Source organism: Gavialis gangeticus, unplaced genomic scaffold (genome assembly GCF_001723915.1).
Source record: "Gavialis gangeticus isolate Ggan-Ray unplaced genomic scaffold, GavGan_comp1, whole genome shotgun sequence".
Lineage (NCBI taxonomy): Eukaryota > Metazoa > Chordata > Crocodylia > Gavialidae > Gavialis > Gavialis gangeticus.
Window position 1 is genome coordinate 9,803,004 of NW_017728993.1, and position 21,129 is coordinate 9,824,132.

At 41.5% G+C, this 21,129-nt stretch overlaps 1 protein-coding gene across 6 annotated transcripts in view; it reads right to left on the reverse strand.

Annotated features, from left to right (window-relative positions):
* Positions 1 to 21,129, reverse strand: part of NFIA (nuclear factor I A) — a 359,137-nt gene that overhangs the window by 107,212 nt on the left and 230,796 nt on the right. For all 6 annotated transcript variants that reach the window (XM_019501201.1, XM_019501205.1, XM_019501204.1 and 3 more), the window contains exon 4: positions 4,552 to 4,626. In XM_019501201.1, the coding sequence (XP_019356746.1) occupies positions 4,552 to 4,626 (75 nt within the window). The remainder of the gene's footprint in view (positions 1 to 4,551; positions 4,627 to 21,129) is intronic.

Consider the following 21,129-nt stretch of genomic DNA (forward strand, 5'->3'; position numbering starts at 1 on the left):
TTGCAAATGTCCATGCATTGGAACATATTAGAAAATTACCTTTACCATAAACAGGCATTTTTGAGCTATGTAAGAAATGCAGGTTGCACTGCTCCTTTGCATCATTCATCCAAAGAACAGTACTTTCCATAGTGGGGAACTAAGGCTGGGATCACATGACCTCCTTCCCAGTACATGCCCTTGGGTCCTTCTACAGCCTCGTGTCCATCTGTAGAGGATGACCTTTCGCAAAGCTGCTAGGCAGCATGCTAAAGAAGGTCCTTGTGTGCTACCACTGTGTACGAGCAACTGGGCTGCTACTGCAGTTGTGGTGGCCTTTGAGGATGCAATGGCTTTTTAGAGAACAAAACAGTCATTTAATTGACTTAATATATCAGGATTACTGAAGTCAGCAATAGCACAAGCAATTAGGCAACTTTATATGTCAGTTTAGACACAACTCATGCCAGTTAGCCATAGATCCTTTATGCTAAATAATTCCTTGAATGTTGGCACAAAGTCACACCGACTTCAATGGGATTTTGTGGGTAGAATCCACACTAAACACATCCTACTATGTAGCCATATCATCTCAGGCTGTGGGCTTGTCAGACTAAAACTCATAAACTAAACAGAGTCAGAGCTGGTCAGTATATGTCTGCAGCACCTCCAAGGACAATTCAGGGTGCTACCAGAAGTAGTGTTGCTAATTCAGTACTTGGCACACTTTACCTCTCAGTCAGTCCTGAAGTGATATCCCGGTATGCAGTTGGGGCACTATTTACGCTGGAGTTACAGGGTTGTAGATAGGATAGGATATAAAATTAAAGAGCCTGTAGCACTTGTTGCTTGAGCAAAGGCAAAAGTCTCCATGTCCCTCCCCAAATGTCCTTGGTTAAGTCAAATAAATGGAATACACCCTATTTTGTGTCCTGCCCTACTGTATAATTAGGGACCACTGTAAATCAGGCTCTGGTTGGAGGTTGGGGGGGTGGGGAGAAATCAGTGTCCCTGCAGGCTCACCGGAGCCAATTTTAGGCATTTTCAGGGTGGGCTCTCCCTCTGACTGGCTGAGGGAGCCCGCCATGGGGCTGATTATCATTGAACAGCAGCACACAGGCTGTCCTTCAGCTGTTTTAAGAAACTAAAGCTCACCACTTACCAAACAGCAACTTCTAAGTAAAGCTCACCACTTAGATTTCTTAATGAAGCCATAGTGAATAACTTTATTAAAGAACAACTTTTATTGCGTCCTACCTTTTATGGACTGCTGACCCTAAGGCAAAGTCCACTGTGACAGGGCAGAGCAGGGCTCAGTAGATCCGTGCCGGGTGCCTGCCCCCACAGCAGGGCATGGGGTAAAGGGTGTCCCCATTGCAGGGGCTTCTGCCCACTCAGCATGGGCCTTCTGAGCCCTGCTCAGCTCCCGCCCAACCGCAAAATGAAGCAGGGCTCTGGAGAGCCATGCCAGGCAGGGGGAAGCCCCTGCATCAGGGGTACCCTGTGCCCCATGCCCAGCTGTGGGGGGCAGGCACCTGGTATGCCTAGGTCCACAGCCCCTAGGACATGGGGTATGTACCTGCTCCACCTTGGGCAGGGCTTTTAAACTCCCTGCCAAAGTGCAGAATTAAACAACCTGATTGGCTGAGCCCCGGTAGGGTCTTGGCCTGTACTAGGCTGCCACTGGAAACACGTAAGACTTCCACAGTGTTTCCAGGGCTTTGCTGCCTTTCTTCTCCATGCTTCAAGTCAGGATTTTTTTTTCTTTTACTTTTTTTCCCGAGCCTCCCTCTCCCCCATAATTTCAGGCCATTTGTGGCCAAATCAAAGTTGTCTGGAGCTTTGGGGAAAAATGCTAAATTCAGGCTTTCCCCTGAAGCCTGAATTACATTGGTCCCTACCTATAATGTTTGTGTAAACTTTTTAAAGGCTGTTATTTTCTAACCCCAAAATAGGCACATTCCAGTGACAAGCACTGTGATCTTCAGATAGACAATTTATAAAATTTGTTGCACGCTGGGATCTTTGTAAAAAGATTAGTTGTTATGATAAATGTAGTGGAATATCGCAGGAAACTAAGATGTGCCTGCTCCATTAAGGACAGGAGCAGCCTAGCCAGGGGGCTCTGCAGGCCAGGCAGTGCCCCACAGCTGTGGGTTACCTGAGCAACAGGCCAATGATGTAATTAGCTGGCACCTGCAGATGGTCAACTGACCAGAAGGAGGCAAAGACTTGAGCATGTATAAGCCCAAGACTGGGGTCTGGAGCCAGAGGGGCCCAGCAGACACAGGGGCCAGGGGGTCTGGCCCAAGATGGGTGCAGATACACAAAGTCCAGAGAGTCTGTCAACGGTGGGGTGCAGCAGACAGAGGCCAAAGGACCAGACTGAGTTGAGACTGAGAACAGATCAAGTTCAGCAAGTACCTTGGAGCCAGGTCCAACATAGTGGAACTAGACTAGAAGCTCTAGCCAGATTAAAGTGGCTGAGGCCAAGTAGGTCAAGACCCCAACAGAGGGAATAACATGCATGTAACACCCATGAGGCATGGGGCATGATAAAGGGAAGGGTTGGAGCCATGTGATTAGCTCATAAGGCTCAAGGTGCCCTGTGTGGCACAATGCTGGAGTGAGGTCCAGCAACCAGCAAGTTCCTGTGAGGGTCAGTGGACTCCGGCCATGAGAGAGCCTGTGCGTAGCTTCTCAATTTATTACTTTACCATCAAGACATGGCAGGCGAGGTAAGAGGACACCCTCGGGACAGAGCTGGAATGGTCGCACAGCCACCATACCTGTGGACCCCTGGGGACCCCAACCTGTGACATGGAAGATTAATAAGAACGAAATATACAGGATCCTGAGCTCAGGGACAAATTCTCAGGCTTCAAGTGGCTGGTCTTCCTATGGAGAGTGGAAGCCAGGTGCAGTGATCCTGGTTTCATTCTAGCAATCCCATCTTGCAAACACATAAAGCAACATTGACAGAATCCAGAAGCAGCTGTGATGTCTAGTGCTCCGAAGAAGAAGATAAGATTACTGCTATGTGGGATGTCTTTGAGGGAGGACAGGTGAATCCCTTGGGACTTTGAGAGCCCTGTCCCTTCATGCCAAAATAAAGCAACATCAAACAGAGTTATTCTCACATCCATTGGCCTATATTCTCATACACATTAGTCAGGATTTTCAGATCGATGTCAAAGTCCATATATGGTCATCTAAATGAGCTAATTTTCAAACAAGCTGTGCACCCACGAATCCTTGTAACAGGCCTCTCACAGCAAAGCTGAATGAAGGGAGCCTCCTGCCCTATAACAAGCTGCCCTATTCTCTCGCTCTACCATGCTTACCTCTATATATCTCTTACCCTCTATCCCTATTCTTGCAGAGGCTTTTTCACAGTAGCACCTTATAAATATGCATGTGTTTGTAAGGGAAAGAAAAAAAATTAGAAAAACCTGTGGTTACTGAAAGCCTATTGCTGTAACTCAAAAATAGGGATTCTTTCCTCTCCTAGGAAGACTTAAACTAGACCTGCAGGGTCAGCAAATGAACAAGACTTTAGGCTTCTAGGCTGAGAACTAAAATACCCTAAGTGTATTTGAGTGGATGAGTTATAATCCAAGATTTGTAATAGAAACATAGCCCAACTGTTAACTACAGCTGGTTAACGGTTGCTCTATAATGTTGCAACAGAGTTCTTCAGTGGTTATGAAAAATTTAGAATCCTAGCACCTAAAGATCTGGTGTAGCTGGAATAAAAGAGAGAGAGAGAGAGCTCAGAGAGACTGTCCGTGCTCTCTCCTTGGACTGTCTGGATTATGTCATAGCAAAATACAATCAATGTACCTTTGATCAATGGAACAGGGTGGTGACAGGTACTCTTAATTCACTGTTGTTAGTGAGTATTGACAAGCTGGTAATGATCATGCTGCAGTGTGTCATTCATGCTGCACGCATTAGCATTCTTTAAAGGTCAACAAACACATTCTTTTAAAAAGCAGAATTCCATACAACTGAGAAAATAACAGGTCTTGCAAAATTAATGCTGTATGTGTCCAGGCCAGTCAGATTATTTGGGCCAATTTTGCTGTAACTCTCCACATTACTTGCAAGTTCATCAATTTATGGGTGCTGAAACAAGAGCCACATGCATGTACGGAGGCATGTGAATGTACAAAGTGGCAGACAAACAGACCTAGCTCATGGACACAGATGGTGTTATTTTTATAGGTCCAGTTAAAATTCATGCCTTACCTCCCGAGCCTGCAAACTAATCCATGTGGGCAAACCCTTCACCCACAGAGAACCACAGTACCTTCAAGGGTGCTCCGTACTAGCCTACAGATCCAGCCACAAAGATCAGTTTGCAGGATCAGGAGCTTATTGTTTATTTTTTAAATATTAACTTTGCCCACGTAATTTACAAGTGTGCAGAGTAATTATACCTGCGTGGAGTCGATGAAGTGTGAGAGAATTTTTTTACAACTGTTTGTGTAGCCCGGGGAAAAGAGGGAAATCAGAGGAAGAAGCAAGAGTTACAGTAAACACATGGAACAACAGCAAGACGATACTTACTTTGTGAGACTCTTACTAGCTCAGTCACACTGAAAACACCTGATGTGACAAAACTGTCCTGGAAGCCCAAATGTCCTACAAAACAAAAAGAATGAAAGATTTGTGATAAGCTTTAAATGTTCAGTGACACCATTCTCATATCCTTTAGTTTCATTTAATTTCAAATGTGACACATAATTGCACACTTAGCACTAATTACTGTTTATGTAGGTGAGTAACTAGTCATATAACTATGTAGCTGTTTTGTGGTTTGTATCTGAGGTTAGGAAAACTAACATCAGAAGGGAGATTTCTAGATGTTAAAGCATATCAACAGGAAATCTGAAACAAAAGAAGACTATTTTAATAAATGGTTACCTTGGATAACCCCTAACGACTTAACAATTGAAATGAAAATACTGTACCTAGGAATCAGGCAGGACAGCTAAGTTCTATAATCGTTTTAAACATTATTCTCTAAAGAAACATCTGATCGGGATTATCTATCCCATTCATTCAAACAAAACAAGATTTAAAGATGTACTCTTCATTTTCTGACATTACACTAGGGAAATCTTAAAAAAGCAGCTGCCAAAGAAAAGCCCACCCCTAAAATGAACGCCTTTCCGACAAAAAAAAAAAGAAAAAAAATCTAGTGTTTAAAAGATGCTTTGTAAAAGACAAAATAAATCTCTACATAAGAAAAGCATTAACTTTAAGCTTTGGAATTTCTTTAAGAGACAGGGCGTATGTTTCCCTGCCTGTTTCATTTGTGCAAGGGATGCCTTTACATTTTATATCAAAATGTTATTACACTTCACATAAGAGTATTTTCCTTTTTCTCTGAAAACATGTCTATCACCAAATGTTAATTCCATTTCATGGGCATAATCAATTACAAAACAAACAGCTTTCAAACTGCAACCCAAGTGTAAGTGTACATAGCTGGATATTACAGTTCTTCCAGGATATCGCCAGACTTCAATTAGAGGGCTGTAGGTACTAGGCCAGAATGACCTCCTGCTTTTGAAACCAGGGTCAAAGGCGAAACCTCAGGATAAAGGGATTATTAAAAGAACTGTAAAGTTGTACTTATCCACAGGATAAGTGGCATACCTTTTAAGGTTGTCCTACTTAGAGTCACTGATTCTAATGCACGCACAGATATATTATGGAATGTTTTATAGGGGCACCATCTGCTCCACCATCGTTAATTGTCTGTCAGATTCAGTGTGATCTCATTATATTCGCCCTACTCTATTCTACATAGGTTCTATGCAGGGCTGATGCAGTGCTCATCACTGTATTTGAATGCCATCCAGTGCTGCATCTCTCAATGGAGAGAAATATATGCAGTAGAGTGTCTTGGTTTTGGATTTGTTTTAAATATACCTGTCACACGTTTATTTAGAGAAGGCAAGGTCGACGAGTGTGCCTTTCTCCTGGAGATAAAGACTGTGAGGGGTTTGAAGCTTCTTAGCTCCAGGAAATCAAACCAAACCTTGAGAAATTTCTATTTTCCATACAGATGAGTTTTACAATTTATTGTGGGGGCTTCGTTGTGTTTGTGCCTGGGTTAGATATGCAAACATGTATATAAACAAAATTGTTATGATCCACTGGTTTACAAGTGAACCATAAAAATGTGCTTGATGTGCACTTTAACTTAAGTCCCTCAATCTACAAATGAAATTTTATTATATTTGGGGGTGAGGTAAAATCGTCTTTGAATATTTCAAATGAAAAAAATATGGAAGTATAATTTAAGGCATTTTTTTTTTTTTTTGCGTTTTCTCAACTAAAATCTCACTGTCAAAAAATTGCCACTGATAGGCCTCCGATTCATTTTCCATTTTTTAATGATAACGATGATGACCACATCCTCTTGCTTTTTAAAAATGGGTTATTAGCCACATGCATTACATTTGTTCACTAACAAGTTCCCAAGTGTTTTTAATACGAGAATGTACATACGTTACAGCAGACTTGCCTATTGGATTAAATGATCTGTGAATTAAAGATAATTCTCTGAGATCTGCGCTGGGACCACTCATGTGCCTAAAATTAAGCATATGCTTAAGTGTTTTGCTGGAGCAAAGCCAGAATGCTTAGTACTTTTTAGCTTCAAGCATTCTATTCTATTCTATTCTATTCTATTCTAGTACTTTTTCTGCACTGACCACCACAACATCTGAGCATCTTCGACTGTAGGTTTAGCAATATGCTAACCTCTATTACATATTGGTTGTGTTTATGGTGTTTGGGGGTACCCATGTTTCTGGGTGGGCTATAAGTAGGAGTTTGTATTGAAATAAACTGCAAGAAAATTTCAGTTTAGGTAAAAAAAAAAATGTACGCTGATTCTCAAATAATATGTTTACACTCCAAAATAAAGGTGTGACCATTGCAGAGACAGGAATGCCTGTTCTAGGTTAATTTATCTAGGACTCACAATAATAGCAGCAAAGATGCAGCAGCATGGACTTTAGCATATGACAGTGACCAGAGGATATATCCCATTATCCCTGAGAGTTTTTACCAGCTCCATTGAGCAAGCGCTTGCTATGATCATTTGCTAAATTTAATTTTGCTGCTGGACATAACCAAAGTGCTGTCATTAAACTATAATTCACAGACTAGATTTTAATTAGAGAAAATATACATTTCTTGAACAGAAGCTGAATTAAACAAATGTACAATGTATTACAGGATTCATAAATGGCAAGGAAATTAGACCTAATCCAACCAATAGTCATCTCTATTGTATCTTTATGCACATGAACTGTTGTTCTCTTAACAAGGATCCCAGTCCTGAAATGGGATCTATAGACATGTGGAAATGGAGCCTCAGTGTGTTCAATAAAGCTTCATGCAGGTGAAAGTGTCCATCCATGTGGTTCAGACAGTAAAATCTGGGCTCAGATTTCTAGCTTTTGCTGAACCTGTTTTTGAAATAGAGATAAATAGTGCAACAAGGAAAAGGCAAAAAAGAAGCAAAACCACCAATCAGCTAAAAGAGGAATTGCCAGAAAATAGCATAATTAACAGCAGAAGCTATAAAAGTTAATTTTTTTGTGCCTGCTAACAAAAGCCAAAATAGAAAAAAAAATGTCTTTCACAGGAACTGTTTCAATCTGGCTGTTCCACTTAACAGTGAATGAAGAGGGAAAAAAAGGTAAAGTTAAGCAATTACAAATGCAGATGTTAGCATTAAAAGATACTTAATTGAAAGATGATTAAACATCTTGAAAGCTTGCAAGATTTACTTTTCATGAAGCACTTTATTGAAATATGTGCAAAATGATACTTTTGTTAAATACCCCATAGATAGGAAGTTGAAATGACTGTATATGGTCTAGCTATCTCTGTGGTTTTGTACCACCATCACATTCTGTTAGAAAAGCAGGTGTTTGGATTGAGGATTTGAGGATCCTTATTAACTTTTTACAAAACTAATAGCACTCAGTCACTGAAGTCCTATGCCTAGCCTTACATGGACGATTGTACAAAGCAACTGAGCATGTGCTTAAGTTTAAGCACATACGTAAGTCATCAAATTAATTTCTGACCAAAATCAACATGCATCTTTCCACAGGATCAGGGCACTAAAAGAACAAGCTCAGGCTTTCTGTAGCTCTCATAAGAAATGTCTATGGAGACAATATCTTATTTTCTGGAGTTAACAGGAAAATCGGAAATGTAAGTTGGAAAAGTTAAGTAATAATACTTATTGGTGAGTAATATACGGACACCAATCTCACTCTTACACATATAATATCACATAATAATATAAATGACACAGTAAAACATCTCTGCATACAGTGGCAGCTGTAATTCTGTAAAAAAATTAACATGCAATTTGCATTTCTTTCATTTTGCATCCAATATCACCCCAATGATAGAGCAGAAAAAAAGTCTAAGAATATGGACCCTGACTCTGGTCTCATACCAGTTTTATTTAAGTCTTTTCTCACTGTCCTTAATAAAGTTTTTCCTGATATACATTAATGAAAATGAGACTGAAAATAGGCCTTAAAGTCTCATTCCATTTGTTTTGCAGCATTCATATTTGACTGAGTAAATGTATACAAAGGCAACTAAACTGCCTCCTAACATCTAGCTTACATGGAGAGTCATGTCTTTATTCCTAATTAGTGTCCAAGAAGGTAATTTCAGGTACAGGGAGTCTACAGATCAAGCCCTTGTACTTTTGTTTGACTGATGCAATTCATTTTAAATGGAAATTCTGTGTATAATCAAAATTTAAGTAATCAGATTATTGTTCCTTAATCACATATCAGAGATGCTTCCATTATAATAAAATATAAGGTGTTATAATTGTTATGTTTTGTTTATATATTATTTTTATTATAAAATAGATTTAGAGTCCTTTAAGTGTATGAACTTCTTTATAAACAGATAAAGTAGACTCCCTGTAATTTGAACAAAATATGAAAGAAAATAGTTAATCCTTTGAAGATGAAAAAAGTCCAAATCCTGCTTTTTCACTTGTACTACACAGTCTGACTGACAGTACATTAAGCTTTAAGGAACAGCTTTTTGGGAGGCTTTGATTCACTTTCAGCATTTTGAAATTAAAAGACAGGTTCCAATACTAGCACTGAAACCATTTCTAAAGCCCTTCTCATGTCAAGCAACTCAGTGTACAGAGCCATCTTAAAAGCTTAAAATAGTAATAATCAATTAGGGTCTCAAGCCTATTATCTTAACCAAATGCCTGATTAAAAAGAAAAGCTCTCTCCATACAAAGTACAACTTGGTTTTATCCTCTACCTAGATAATCCTCTGTTCCACAAACAATGTTGAGCCACTAACCAATATTGATTAGAAAATACATGTCTGTATCACCCATCATGTATACACTCTGACAGACGGGAAGTGACCAAGAACTCGCCAATCTCCTGAAATGCCCAGATAATGGACTTGTATCTACCTGTGTTGTGGTAGGTTTATGGGGAGGGGCAGAACTTTGTCTTAATCCCAGTCACATCCTATTCCCAAACTAGTGGAAAGAAAGGGATGGATGTAATATTTATGCATCACAATAAAAGGCGTTACGCTCTTTTTGGTTAGAAGTTGAGACTATGTATTTAGTTTAGAAGACAGCAGCAATCAGGATCACAAAAACGCTAGAGGTGGACCAGCCCCGGACTGCACTAGATATTGACAACTGTTCTGAAAGTGACAGATCGACCAGAATTGATGAATACAGCACTGGCAATCTGTCACACTGCAACTCAATTTACATTAACGAAGGGAGAGTCCAGATACTCTCTGGTTTCAATGGATGTGCCTGGTGTCAAGACTACATCTCCCATCATGCCTTCTCCAACTGTCCGAATGACTGACCTGTATAACCAAGATGGACCACTGCATAAGGAGATGTAGTTTATCCAAGAATAATGGTGACAGTGATCCAATTCTTTCAACCCCGTTGGCGGATTTTGCCTGCAACCCAATGCTGCAGGCCAATGCTGACCTCTGATTCCATTTAATTTTCCTTTCACATAAAATCTGTGTGATGAACCTATACATTGTACGGCTTTGAGAGATGCACTAAATTAAACTTTTACAGTAGGTGACATTAAAAAAGTAAAAGGAAAGATATTAAATTAGACATTAGCTTTGAGTTTGATTCTGACACCAAAGCACCACCCACCCCCCCAAATCCTTTTTTCCATGGAGTAGCCCTCCCCGCCTCTGCTTGGACTACAATTACTTCTCATTTAATTTTAGAAGGAATTTTAGGTTGTTAATTTCAGGTTGTTAGTTTAATTTTAGTGTTGATAGCAATAGTTCACCATAGATATTTTACTATACAGTCAAATGAGACATTTCCTTCCAATAAATGCTAGGCCATAAGCCACATATGCCAGTGCTCTTTGAAGCTGCTTGGCTTGAGCGCAGAAGTTTTAAGAAGCGCCAGAACATTCTTTGTGGAATATAAGAGAATGAATTAGACTGTCCAGGGCATGTCGTGTTAGTACAATAGAGAAACACTTTTAAGACTTTAAAGTCATGTAATACAATTCTAGGCTGGATCTTTCTTGTTGAAAAAAGTAGAATGGGAGTGATTGAAAGAGAAAAGGGCCAATATTTGACAACAGAAATCAGCATAACCTTTTAACAGCAGCAGTCATGGATGACTGCCCTTTGACCCTGAGAGATTATGTGGGATTTCAATGACAACAGCTGGAAGTGAGCATGTGAGAATAGAGAACACAGATCTGAGGCCTAATACAAAAGACTGCACAATCCCTGCCCAGATCAGAGTGTTGATTAGAAATTGTTTCCTGGTCCTAGCTTAATAGACTGTGATAATGAAAGTTTTGTTAACCCTTCACACAAGGCAAAGTCACTGAAAATTTGTTTTACATTTTTTTTTAAACCAAAACCCCTTTCTAACTGTACAGAACGTTGTGCTTGCAAGATACTGAGTTTTTATGGGCCTAATTCTCATTCCTGTACTCAACCTGAACACACCTTATTCTTTACATAAAACTCGTCTCCTGGGACCACAAGCTCAAACTCCCATTGAAACCAGAGGAAGGACTCTCATGACATCGGTGCCTAAGGTAGCTACCAGGCTATACACACGGACCAAGTACAGAGGTTACATTTAATGTGCTGTGACCATGCAAAAAGCACTTTACAGCCATAACAGAACAAATGGTCGTGGCACATAAAGCACTTTAAAAATGGTGGAACTCACTCTAAGCTAACCCTGGCTGGATGTGTACTAACCTAAAGCGCTTTCTTTTAGAGCGCTTTATCGAACATCTGTGCCAGATCCCATTGAAGGTTAACTTAGAGCACAATCAGCACCAGCCCAGACAGTGTCGTCTGGGCAGTTTGTTCTCCCCGAGTGCCAGGCTGGCCGCACCGCCTCGGCTGTCAAGTGACAGCCTCTGATCTCAGCCCTGTGTGCAGCCTGGTGGGGACGGGGGGAAGGGGGTTTCTGTTCCCGCATTCACCCTAGCCCTGCACCGCAGTCCAACGGCGTGGGAGGGAGCTGGGAGGATGGAGTCCTAGGTCTTTCTCATGGCAGCTGCCCTGGCTGGGCTGTAGTGCACTGCTGCTTGGGTGGAGGGAGGGAAGGGGAGCCTGCTGGGACAGGGCTGTGAGGTCTGTGTCCCTGTCTCTGCAGCAGTCTCCGCCAGGCTGCATACCCTGCAGCTGTTAAGAGGCTGGGGGGAAGAAGGGAGCTCCCCCCCCGGTGCAGGGCCAGCCCCCTCCCAAGACTCCAGCCAGCAAGTTGGGGGAGGGGGGTGGTTGGGGAGAGGGGCTGCTCTGGCAGCTTCCCGAAAGGTGTGCAGGACTGCTCCCAGAGGCCATTGCAGACAGGCCATAAGTCCCCCCCAGTAAACAGCGAACGTCTGTTTGGTTGGTTTGCGCTCTAACTTATAGCACTTTAAGTAAAGCAAGACAAATTAGAGCGCTTCTACCAGGGGCTTTCTGTACATTTGCATTAGCCATGATGTAAGGAGCTATCCAGAGTCAGAATTTAAGTTAAGTCATATTTAAGCATTCTGTACTACACACTGCCTTTCATGCTCTTGGTATCCTGAGGGGTATAGAGGCACCTACATTAAATCAGTATATGTCACGTAGAGTTTTATAGCCTGAGTATTAAAATCTGCAGCAAACAGATAGCATCTTGATATCACACTGGCTTCCTGCAAAAGGACCTAAGCCTGCAAGGTGCTGGGAAACCTCTGGCTCTCAGGAGCTGCACTTGGTTTCACATCTAACAAGACATACAGCAGAATTCATGGTGCTTAGCCCCTTAATATTATTAATGATTTTACTGCTGTGGAGCCTAGGAGCTCCAGTCATTGATAAGGCACTCATTGCAGAAGGCACCCATTGCAGGGAACAGAAAACTTGGTGCCTGTCTCGAGTTACCTTCTTTTTACCTATTTAAGAGTCAAATCTTAAAACAGAGTTAAATATATATATATATTTTTGCTATAAGGCTTAAAAACTTTTAAGAAAAAAATGACAATTTCAAAAAAACAAAATAACATTTAATACTATCCGGGGCCCCACTTCTTGGAAAACAACAGATGTCTTAAATTAGCATATTTTTGTTTCAGGTCTTCAGTCCAAAAAGGAAATGTTAAAAAAAAAAAAGTCATTATAAATGGCCATATTCATTTGGCAGCTTATACGATAATATGCTCCTCAAAACCCTTTCAAAGTAAATGAGATGAAATGTATATCAGGGTAATCATGCTGGAATATTTATGGCATCTGACAATAGGAAGAGTAATAAAAGAAAATCCTCCCCCAGTGAAATAAGAATATGAAGCAGCCATTTATCTTCCTTTCCTTATCTGTGTTGGTTACAACAGCAACAACTGTGATCTCCTCTCTCTCTGCAGTGATATTACAAATTCAGCTTTATACTTCTGAGAATGGCTCAGTGACCGAGTCAACACAAAGGGACTGGCAGGTAATCCTGGGCAGATATTGCTCTCCTAATGTAGCAGGTGGCATATGATGCTCTGGATGACTCGGTAGGCTTTGCATGGGTAAAGTGGTAAATGTGTGTGCTGGAGAAGGGAAAAGCAGAGAATACCTGCTGCCCACTCCAGTCGGCTTACTTTATACGGCTCTCAAACTAAAGTGCCAATGGGATGAAACATAGCAAGGGAAATTTAACCTGTAAGCCCCTCCAAAGCCAGCAGATCCCCTTAAAAAGGATAAATGTCTCTGACTCTAAAAACTCTTTCATGCCAATTTTTCAATTTTTGATGTAAGATTTATATTTTCACAGAGTTTGAAAGCAATAGATTCCATGAGAAACATGCTTGAGTCAGATTCTAAATGCTCTTTCTTATGTCTGATATTCCTTCCTTACCATAAGCCTGATCTTGCTTCTACTAAAAAGTGAATGGCAATTTTGTCACTGATTTCCACAGATGCAGAATTGGGCCCATACCCAGTCCTAGTGACACTAGTGAAAGTATTCATAGATGTAAATACTGGCAGGCAATATGGTTCTGGGAATGCAGACCTTAAGAACTGTATACAGCCAAATCCTAGCTTATGCTGATGTTAACTTGGATGAACATTATGGAATTTGAATGGAATTATTCCAGTTTTACTTTGGTGTAAATTAGAATTTGGTCTATCATACTGATTGCATAAATATTATTGGAAGATATGTCAAAGGCATTATGTATACAAGACGGTCATGAAAATAAAGTTAGTTAAAATTGGTTTAAAATATTTACAAATTAAACTAATCAAAAACTGAAATAAGTGCATTTGTTTAAACCACTGCAGCCCCACCCTCCTTTAAATCTGCCTCTAACCATAGTGATGTTTATTGAATACCTGTCATTTCTCCAGCATCGTGTGCCAACAGCAGCTCACCAGTGCCAGGCTGCATGAAACCCCTTCTGTTTCCTATTCTCCAAGGGGCTCCCTTAGATCAACTACTCACCATACCCAATACACTGAAACCCATAAATTTGCAGATACTGCAGTCAAAATTCTTAACAGAAAACTGCACCCATTTTGCCCAGTGTAGCATACTGAAATATCACATGGTGAGAAGCATTTCTCACCATGTGTAAACTGTCAATTTGATTTGAAATTAAAATTTTTGATTAACATGAGCATTTCTGAGCCTCCTGCTGGCAGCAGCCCTATTGCTGAAAAGTGACATGATTTGTGACACACATGCTGTACAGAAGCCCCATGCCAGCGATTGTTAAACCCATTTTCATTCTGCTTTAATACTGGTATGACACTCAGGAAAAGAATTTTAATATTCAGGAGAAACAGGGGTAGGAATTTAAATGGTAGAGTTCTTTTTCTGGGTGTCAAAGCAGCATTAAAGCAGCATGGAAAGTGGCATGGGGCTTCTATCTATGTCACAAGTCGTGTCTCTTTTTCAGCAATAAGGCCCATCAGCAGGAGGCTAAAAAAGTCCATTATAAGTACAAAATCTTATTTGAAATCTAGTTGATATTTCAGACGCAGTAAAAAGTGCTTGCTACTGGTGAATGCTGAAATGCAGTGCAGAGGGAAAAGGGTGAAGACTCATTCGGACCCACCCGGCAACCCCATTAATTAGCAAATCATTGATCTGTACCATAGATAGGTGTTTGAGCTTCTACACGGGTCTATGTTAATCTGTCATGGTTAGCTTGTTCCCTGCTGATACTCCAGTTTACGATACGAGAAATTAATTGGGTAGGAGGCAAGTTTTGCGATTGTTCTAGATTCTATCTTTTACTGTCACCGTCATCAGGAGGGAAGATTTTCCCAACTCAATACAACTATAAAGCAAACAAAAATGGGACATGTTTTGGTGACAAGTTGTAGGTTTGTGAAATACTCATGCAAAAGGCAAAACAGCAGTGGGGATTTTTATAAACGCATGCTAGCGCCGCTATCTCAGGCTTCTGACTCAAATGTGGCACCTGCAGATTTCTCAGAGTGGAGAATGTTTTTTTCCAGTTACGTAGTATTCTGAGGAAGTTTATCATGAAACAAGTATCAATAACAGTCATTTTGAGCAACAAGACAGATTTGATAGCGTCTACACTCATCTGCCTTTTCTCTTAACTCAAGCACTATGCCTCATATTCAGCATTTGCCTCCACTATGGTAAACAGAACAAATTCTCATACAATGATACGATGGGCAGGAACATTTTGTAGTTATCAACCCCCGCCCCCCAATAAAAAAAAAAATCATGTTGATTGACTAAATGAAATATCAGGTTCCCCAACTTCTGGGGAAGAGCCCATGGGATGAAAAGACATCATACCTGAAATCCCGGCCCCGCTGAGCGAAGCTCGGGATTTCACCCCATGGGACAGACCTGCACAGCTGCCATGAAAAATGTGTAGGTTCTTTTTAAAAAAAAAGTCTGGTGTTTAAATAAATCTCATGTCTAAATATCTTAAACATTATGTTGCTAGGAAATTATACAAGTAAACCAGTGATACTATCATTATTTTAGGACCAATACAAACACTCAGTGTTATACTGCTGACCGGTCAAAATGAACTTTAACCCCCAGCGCTATGTTTAGTAAACAATGCTGCACAGAGTTATATTGATAAGGGCTGGAGCTGGATTAAGGGACTTTGGAGCACTGGGATCAGAAAAAAGTAGGAGTCTGTGAAAGTAAGCCCTAGGGTTTTTAGAAGTTACGCTGAAGGAAACATCAGTTTAATCTATATGAATAACCCATTTATTTACAGTATGTGGCAGAATTTCAACAGGCAAGCACAATGTAAATGAGAAGTCAGCATACTACAGGTCAAGCCAGGGCAGGGAGCTGCTTCTGTTTCCAGTTTGCTTGGTAAGACTGATCCTTGTGTCTTGACAAAACATTGCATAGCCTCCTCCACACCCTGTATTTCTCTCACTCCATACCAACACACAAGAAAAGAAATGCCCGCGTGATGTGACAGTGATAGGACAGAATGGACAACAGGTCACAAGATCCGCCAGCTCCACTCTCCCTTAAAAAGGCTTTTCCGCTTCATTCAAAATTGCTATTTATTTTTTATGTGCTGACAATATGCTTAGCGCTATGCAACACATGTCAAAACATTCAGTGATAATAAAACCTATATAAAACATATTGTGGGATTTACATACTCTGATCTCCATTGCAATCTTTAGAGTTGCCTTTCCAAAGGCAAATGTTACTGTTATAGTTTTTATGTTTGTAAGAACTGTTCTGTATAATCCAGGAACTTTTAGGTCTCCAAAAGTACAATAGACTGTACTTTAGCAGACTTGTTACACCATTGAGCTTATCCATCCATTTTCCTTGGAACAGAAGGAAAATAAAGATTTTCCACCATGAGAACGATGCTCCTAGAACTGGCAGCCCTTTCTATATCTGAGTTTCATACCAAAAAAAAGAGGACTGAACTATTTAGAGTAAACACCCAAATCCCAGCCCCATGCAGTGTTTTGACTTTGAAAAGGAAAATGTACAACAGACTCCATTAAGTCCACCAGAGACTTTTGTGGCAACTGGTTTTATAGGGAACGCAAAACTATGGTGATATAGATGATAGAGACACATATTTTGGAGGGTGAGAGCTTTTACTGGACCAATTGCATAGTTAAGAGATTTTAGACAAGTTTCTGGCCACAAAGTACCCTTCCTCAGAGGCAGAGAAAGAGAAAGGGGCGAAAGAGAAATAGACCTACAGATTTATGAAAACACTCACAGGGACTTTTACATCAAACTCATTGAGGTAAAAACGTAATTTCTCAATAGAGGTTGATAATCCCAAAATATTCACTTCTTTTCTGGTCCTTCTATGCCCGAATTACTGCAACCCAGAGATAGAGGGAAAAATGACGATGGATGAACTTTTAAGGTTTAGAGTTCAATTTGCTATGGATGAGATCCTAGCATTTCAGATTCTTATCTCAACTTCACTGGAATAGCTGAACCTCTTCTGTCTGAAAAATTAGCCAAGAAAACTTGTGAGAATGGGCTCTCTCGTCATATTTTGGTCCCCAGACACCATAAAGAATGAAGATAAAACACGTTACTGATTTTTTTTCATTTGCAATAATTGCTTAGTTTGGGTGCAGTTGAGAGTTTTGAGTGACGTTTCACCGGAGAAGGAAGGGAGCAAGCCCTTATTGTATCGAGGCCAGCTCACCCACCCCTAGACAAACATTCCTCCACAAAGTAAAAGTATATAAATGGTTCTTTTTCTTGGAAGGAAAATTGTCTCGGATCAGGGGCTCCTCCTGCAGAAGAAAAAGGAAAAATAGAAAGGGACAGAACAGGGCAGACCAGCTGCACTCCTTGCTCTCTCGAACAAGACGTTCACCCAGATCACAATGTCCAGCAGGTCCATCATTTTCCTTGCAGCACAGATCACTCTCTAATGCAAGGAGGTGAGTGGCAGACAGCCTGCCCTGGCAGGGGAGATTTCAAGGCTAGACAATCACCTTGCTGGGGTCATTTGACCCCAGTACTCATGGCAGGGGCTCAGACTTGATGATCTGCTCAGGTCCTTTCTGACCCGACCAACTATGAAACTATGAAGGCAGCGTTCTCGATTACCAGTTAACCTGCACCCCGACTTGCAAGAAAATTTTTCTTATGTATCTTGCCACCAGTTTCAATCCTCGAGAGCTGATCTTTTTTTCTTCTGTTTATACCTGCCTGGTGCTTTGTTTGCTATTTAAGAGGCAGTAAAACCCTAGTACAGCCTGGTTACCCTTGTGTCCCCGTCCTTCATCCGGTTCAGTCACAGGAGGGGATAATGATCTGTCACCAAGGTGAATTCATTAACCAAAAGATAATGCCGCAATGTTTCTACTGCCCGTTTCAGAGTAAGGCATTCTTTCTCAATGACGCTGTATCTCTGTTCTCGTGGGAACAGTTTACAGCTGACATAATAATGGTAATAATAACAACTTACATTTATATAGAGCACAGATTGTACTATATTTCTGCCTCCTACAAAGGACTGCTCTTGGTCCCACTTCAGATGCATCAGTCACCAACATGACAGGCAAGGAGAGTCTGGACTCCTTAACAGCAGGCCTGCACACAGGTACGCCTTACATCCTTAGCAGTTTGGTTGGAAACAGGTGACCAAGTAACCTCATTCTTCCTCGTCTTTTTCATGAGACCAGATAAGGGGAGCTGCAATCTCAGAGAAGAGGGAAATACATCTTTGCCAGTCACACAAAGGAGCACTTCTTTTTGTCGCTTCCAGAGATTGTAGTTTCCTGATTTTTTCTGCCTTGTTGATTTTGGGATGGATGAACCAATTCTCTAACACACATCCCAGGTCTTATTACTGGCTAGCGCTCATTTGCTGGAGTGAACTCCCTTGCCAATCTCAGAAGTCCCTTTGTGCAGATGTTCCAGGTGCCTTCCTGTGCCACTGTTCACCAATGCTGCGGTCTGAACGAGTGGCTCAATAGGTAATATGCTTCTGAGTTTGGCAGGGCCCCCTTCAGCCTCAAAAGCATAGCTACTTCATTTCCCTCCAGTCCATCGAATGGCCACAGCAAAATCATCCCTTCCTCCAGCTCACACCATGTCAAACCCATTCACTGGCTCTCCCACACTTTTTTCATCCAGAAAGTCTGGCCCTTCATGAAAGCAAGTTTCTTGTTTGAAACAGTTCAGGCTCTATTTGCACTGAGATTTCACCAGTGACACTGAAGTGTAAAGTATTCGGCAGTGCAACTCTGACTTGCTAGTGAACACCCTCTTGTAGACACTGGTAAGGGGTGTGGATTTTAGATGGAGAAGCAGCAGCGTATCTTAATTTCTTATGGAGCAAGAATTCTTGCATGCCAGTATGCTTAAGCAAAAGAAATAAAAGATGAGAAATGCCAGGAACCCGTACTAATGGTTTAGATGCGCTGTAGATAAAATCGTTGTTATGAACTATTCAAACTAATAGCCCCTCTCTCATATTGACTTCAGGAGAGAAATGCCACCCATGAATTTGGCTAGCGGTAATTGGAAGGATGGTGCCAATGCCCACCCACAAAGTTTACGCTGCAGGAGCAGGAGGTCTCTGCAAAGGAACATCTACAAACAGGAACTGGCCATACTTCTAACCCATTCTCATCAATTTTTAGATAGTCGGATGGTTTTCTCAGATCCTATCTTTTCTGCCCGGTAGGTGCTTGGCTCTACCATCATCCAGCTGACCATGTGATGGGCAGAACGCTGTCAGCCAGAGTCCCAGCTGATCTAATGAGATGCTGCACCATGAGCGTGATTTCTCACTCTGCTTCCTCCTCCCCCAGGAAGGCAGGCAGAGGGAGCCGCCAAGCTGGGGTAATGGCAGGGTGGGATGGGCAACCAGACGGCGGGGGAGCTGCAAGGTCAGAGTCCAAGTAAGGCTAGTGGGAGACAATGGAGCAGCTAAGTAATGCTGCCCTTGCTGGTTGCAAAGGAAAGAAATACGGAGGGGAAAACCATCTTTGATCCCCTGCGCTGTCTTTTTTCTAATGCTTTTCGTCAGTGACTAGAGTATTTTGCCGGCTCCTTACACCAATGTGTCCGGCAGAAAATCTCCCTGTTTGCATGCAAAAGCATGTGGGGGGAGAGAATACTGATGGAGAAATAGTGAGACTCATGCTTCAAAATGAAGACGTTAATTGAACCCCATGACAGTGGACTACCGTGGTGCTGCATAAGAAAAATTACAGCCACAGACATTTCTTGTTTACTAAAAAGTGCAACACTGACTAAAGATTTATCCTAATGAGTCACGGTAGGAAACTTTTCTCTCTTTCAATTTAATCAGGTGTTTTCGCTCCGCCAGAGAAACACACCAGCTATCAGACCTATGTTTCCTCTCCATTTCTGAGATTCCTTAGTGCAGTGCCTGGAGGTGATAGTGTGAACTCACTCAAGAATGTTAAGCCATTTTATAAATCATCTGGCATCGGCTGGCTGGGGAGGTGAGGAGAGGCGAAGAGAGAAGGCTGAGGAGTGGCATAGTTTACAGCACATACACAGCAGTAACTCGCAACTGTCAAACTTCAGCATTTTTTCAGATGCTACTGTGGCTAACCAAAAAATTTAAGACACAAGGAAGTGAAATGTACATAGTAAGCAGTATATTTAATCAACTTGCACCTCACTACCACCAGGGAGCAAAAATTTATCAGATACTCTCAGACCCCAGCAGAAGCCAGAGGAGGGAAGATGCTACACTGGGGGAAAAAAAAAAAGAGTGGGAACGGATAGCACTAGCTGCTGTAAACAACTTGCAGGGCTGTTTCCAAGTTAGGTAACAATAGCGTAATAAAGAAGGGCTGTTTACAAAGGTGGCCCAACTCCCTCCTCTCCCCGCTGCCCATTTTTACCACGCTGCTACCATGCTCCCGGGGAAATATTTGTGAACCGCTGCAAATAAAAAATCTGTCTTTCCAAGAAACGGGTCTGGTAATTTTCCATTTCAGTCACACTGCAGCCGCGCTTGAGAAAAGACTTGGCTCCTGCACTCCTGTGAGCACTCACTCTAAACTTTCTTTTTGTTACTTACCTAGCAGCTTCCACATACCATCTTTTTCCTGGAGCTTAGGGTACCTCCGTGGGCCACCAGCCCCCTATGATTGTTCTTCCTTTGCAAAAACAAGGAGTGAAGTTTATGGTCCCACTTCCAATAACACCCTCAGAGGTTGCACTTCTGTTGTTACATACACATTTGACATGCTCAGTTTTTTTTTTTACTCCTGTGAAACTGCAGATTTCCATGCTCAAATTCTATCCAGGCACTGCCCAGCTCATCCAACACAAGTCCAGTTTGTGCACTCACATCCAGTGTTTTCACTGGAGCACAAACATTGGGACCCCTCTGCAAATTTTGCCTCTCCTATATGTTATATTCCTATATGTCCAAAATAATCAGTCAGTCATACTTAATTTGTGGAGGCCAAAGGTCCTTTAGAGCCTAGGCGACTTAGCATGGTTAAGGCACGCTGGTTTCCATAGTGAATGGCATAGTACGGAGTTATGTAGCATCGTATCTGCCTTTGACTCCAGTCAGCACAAATAACCTGGTACCCATTTACAGCTGGGTCAGTGGAGGGTAGCCT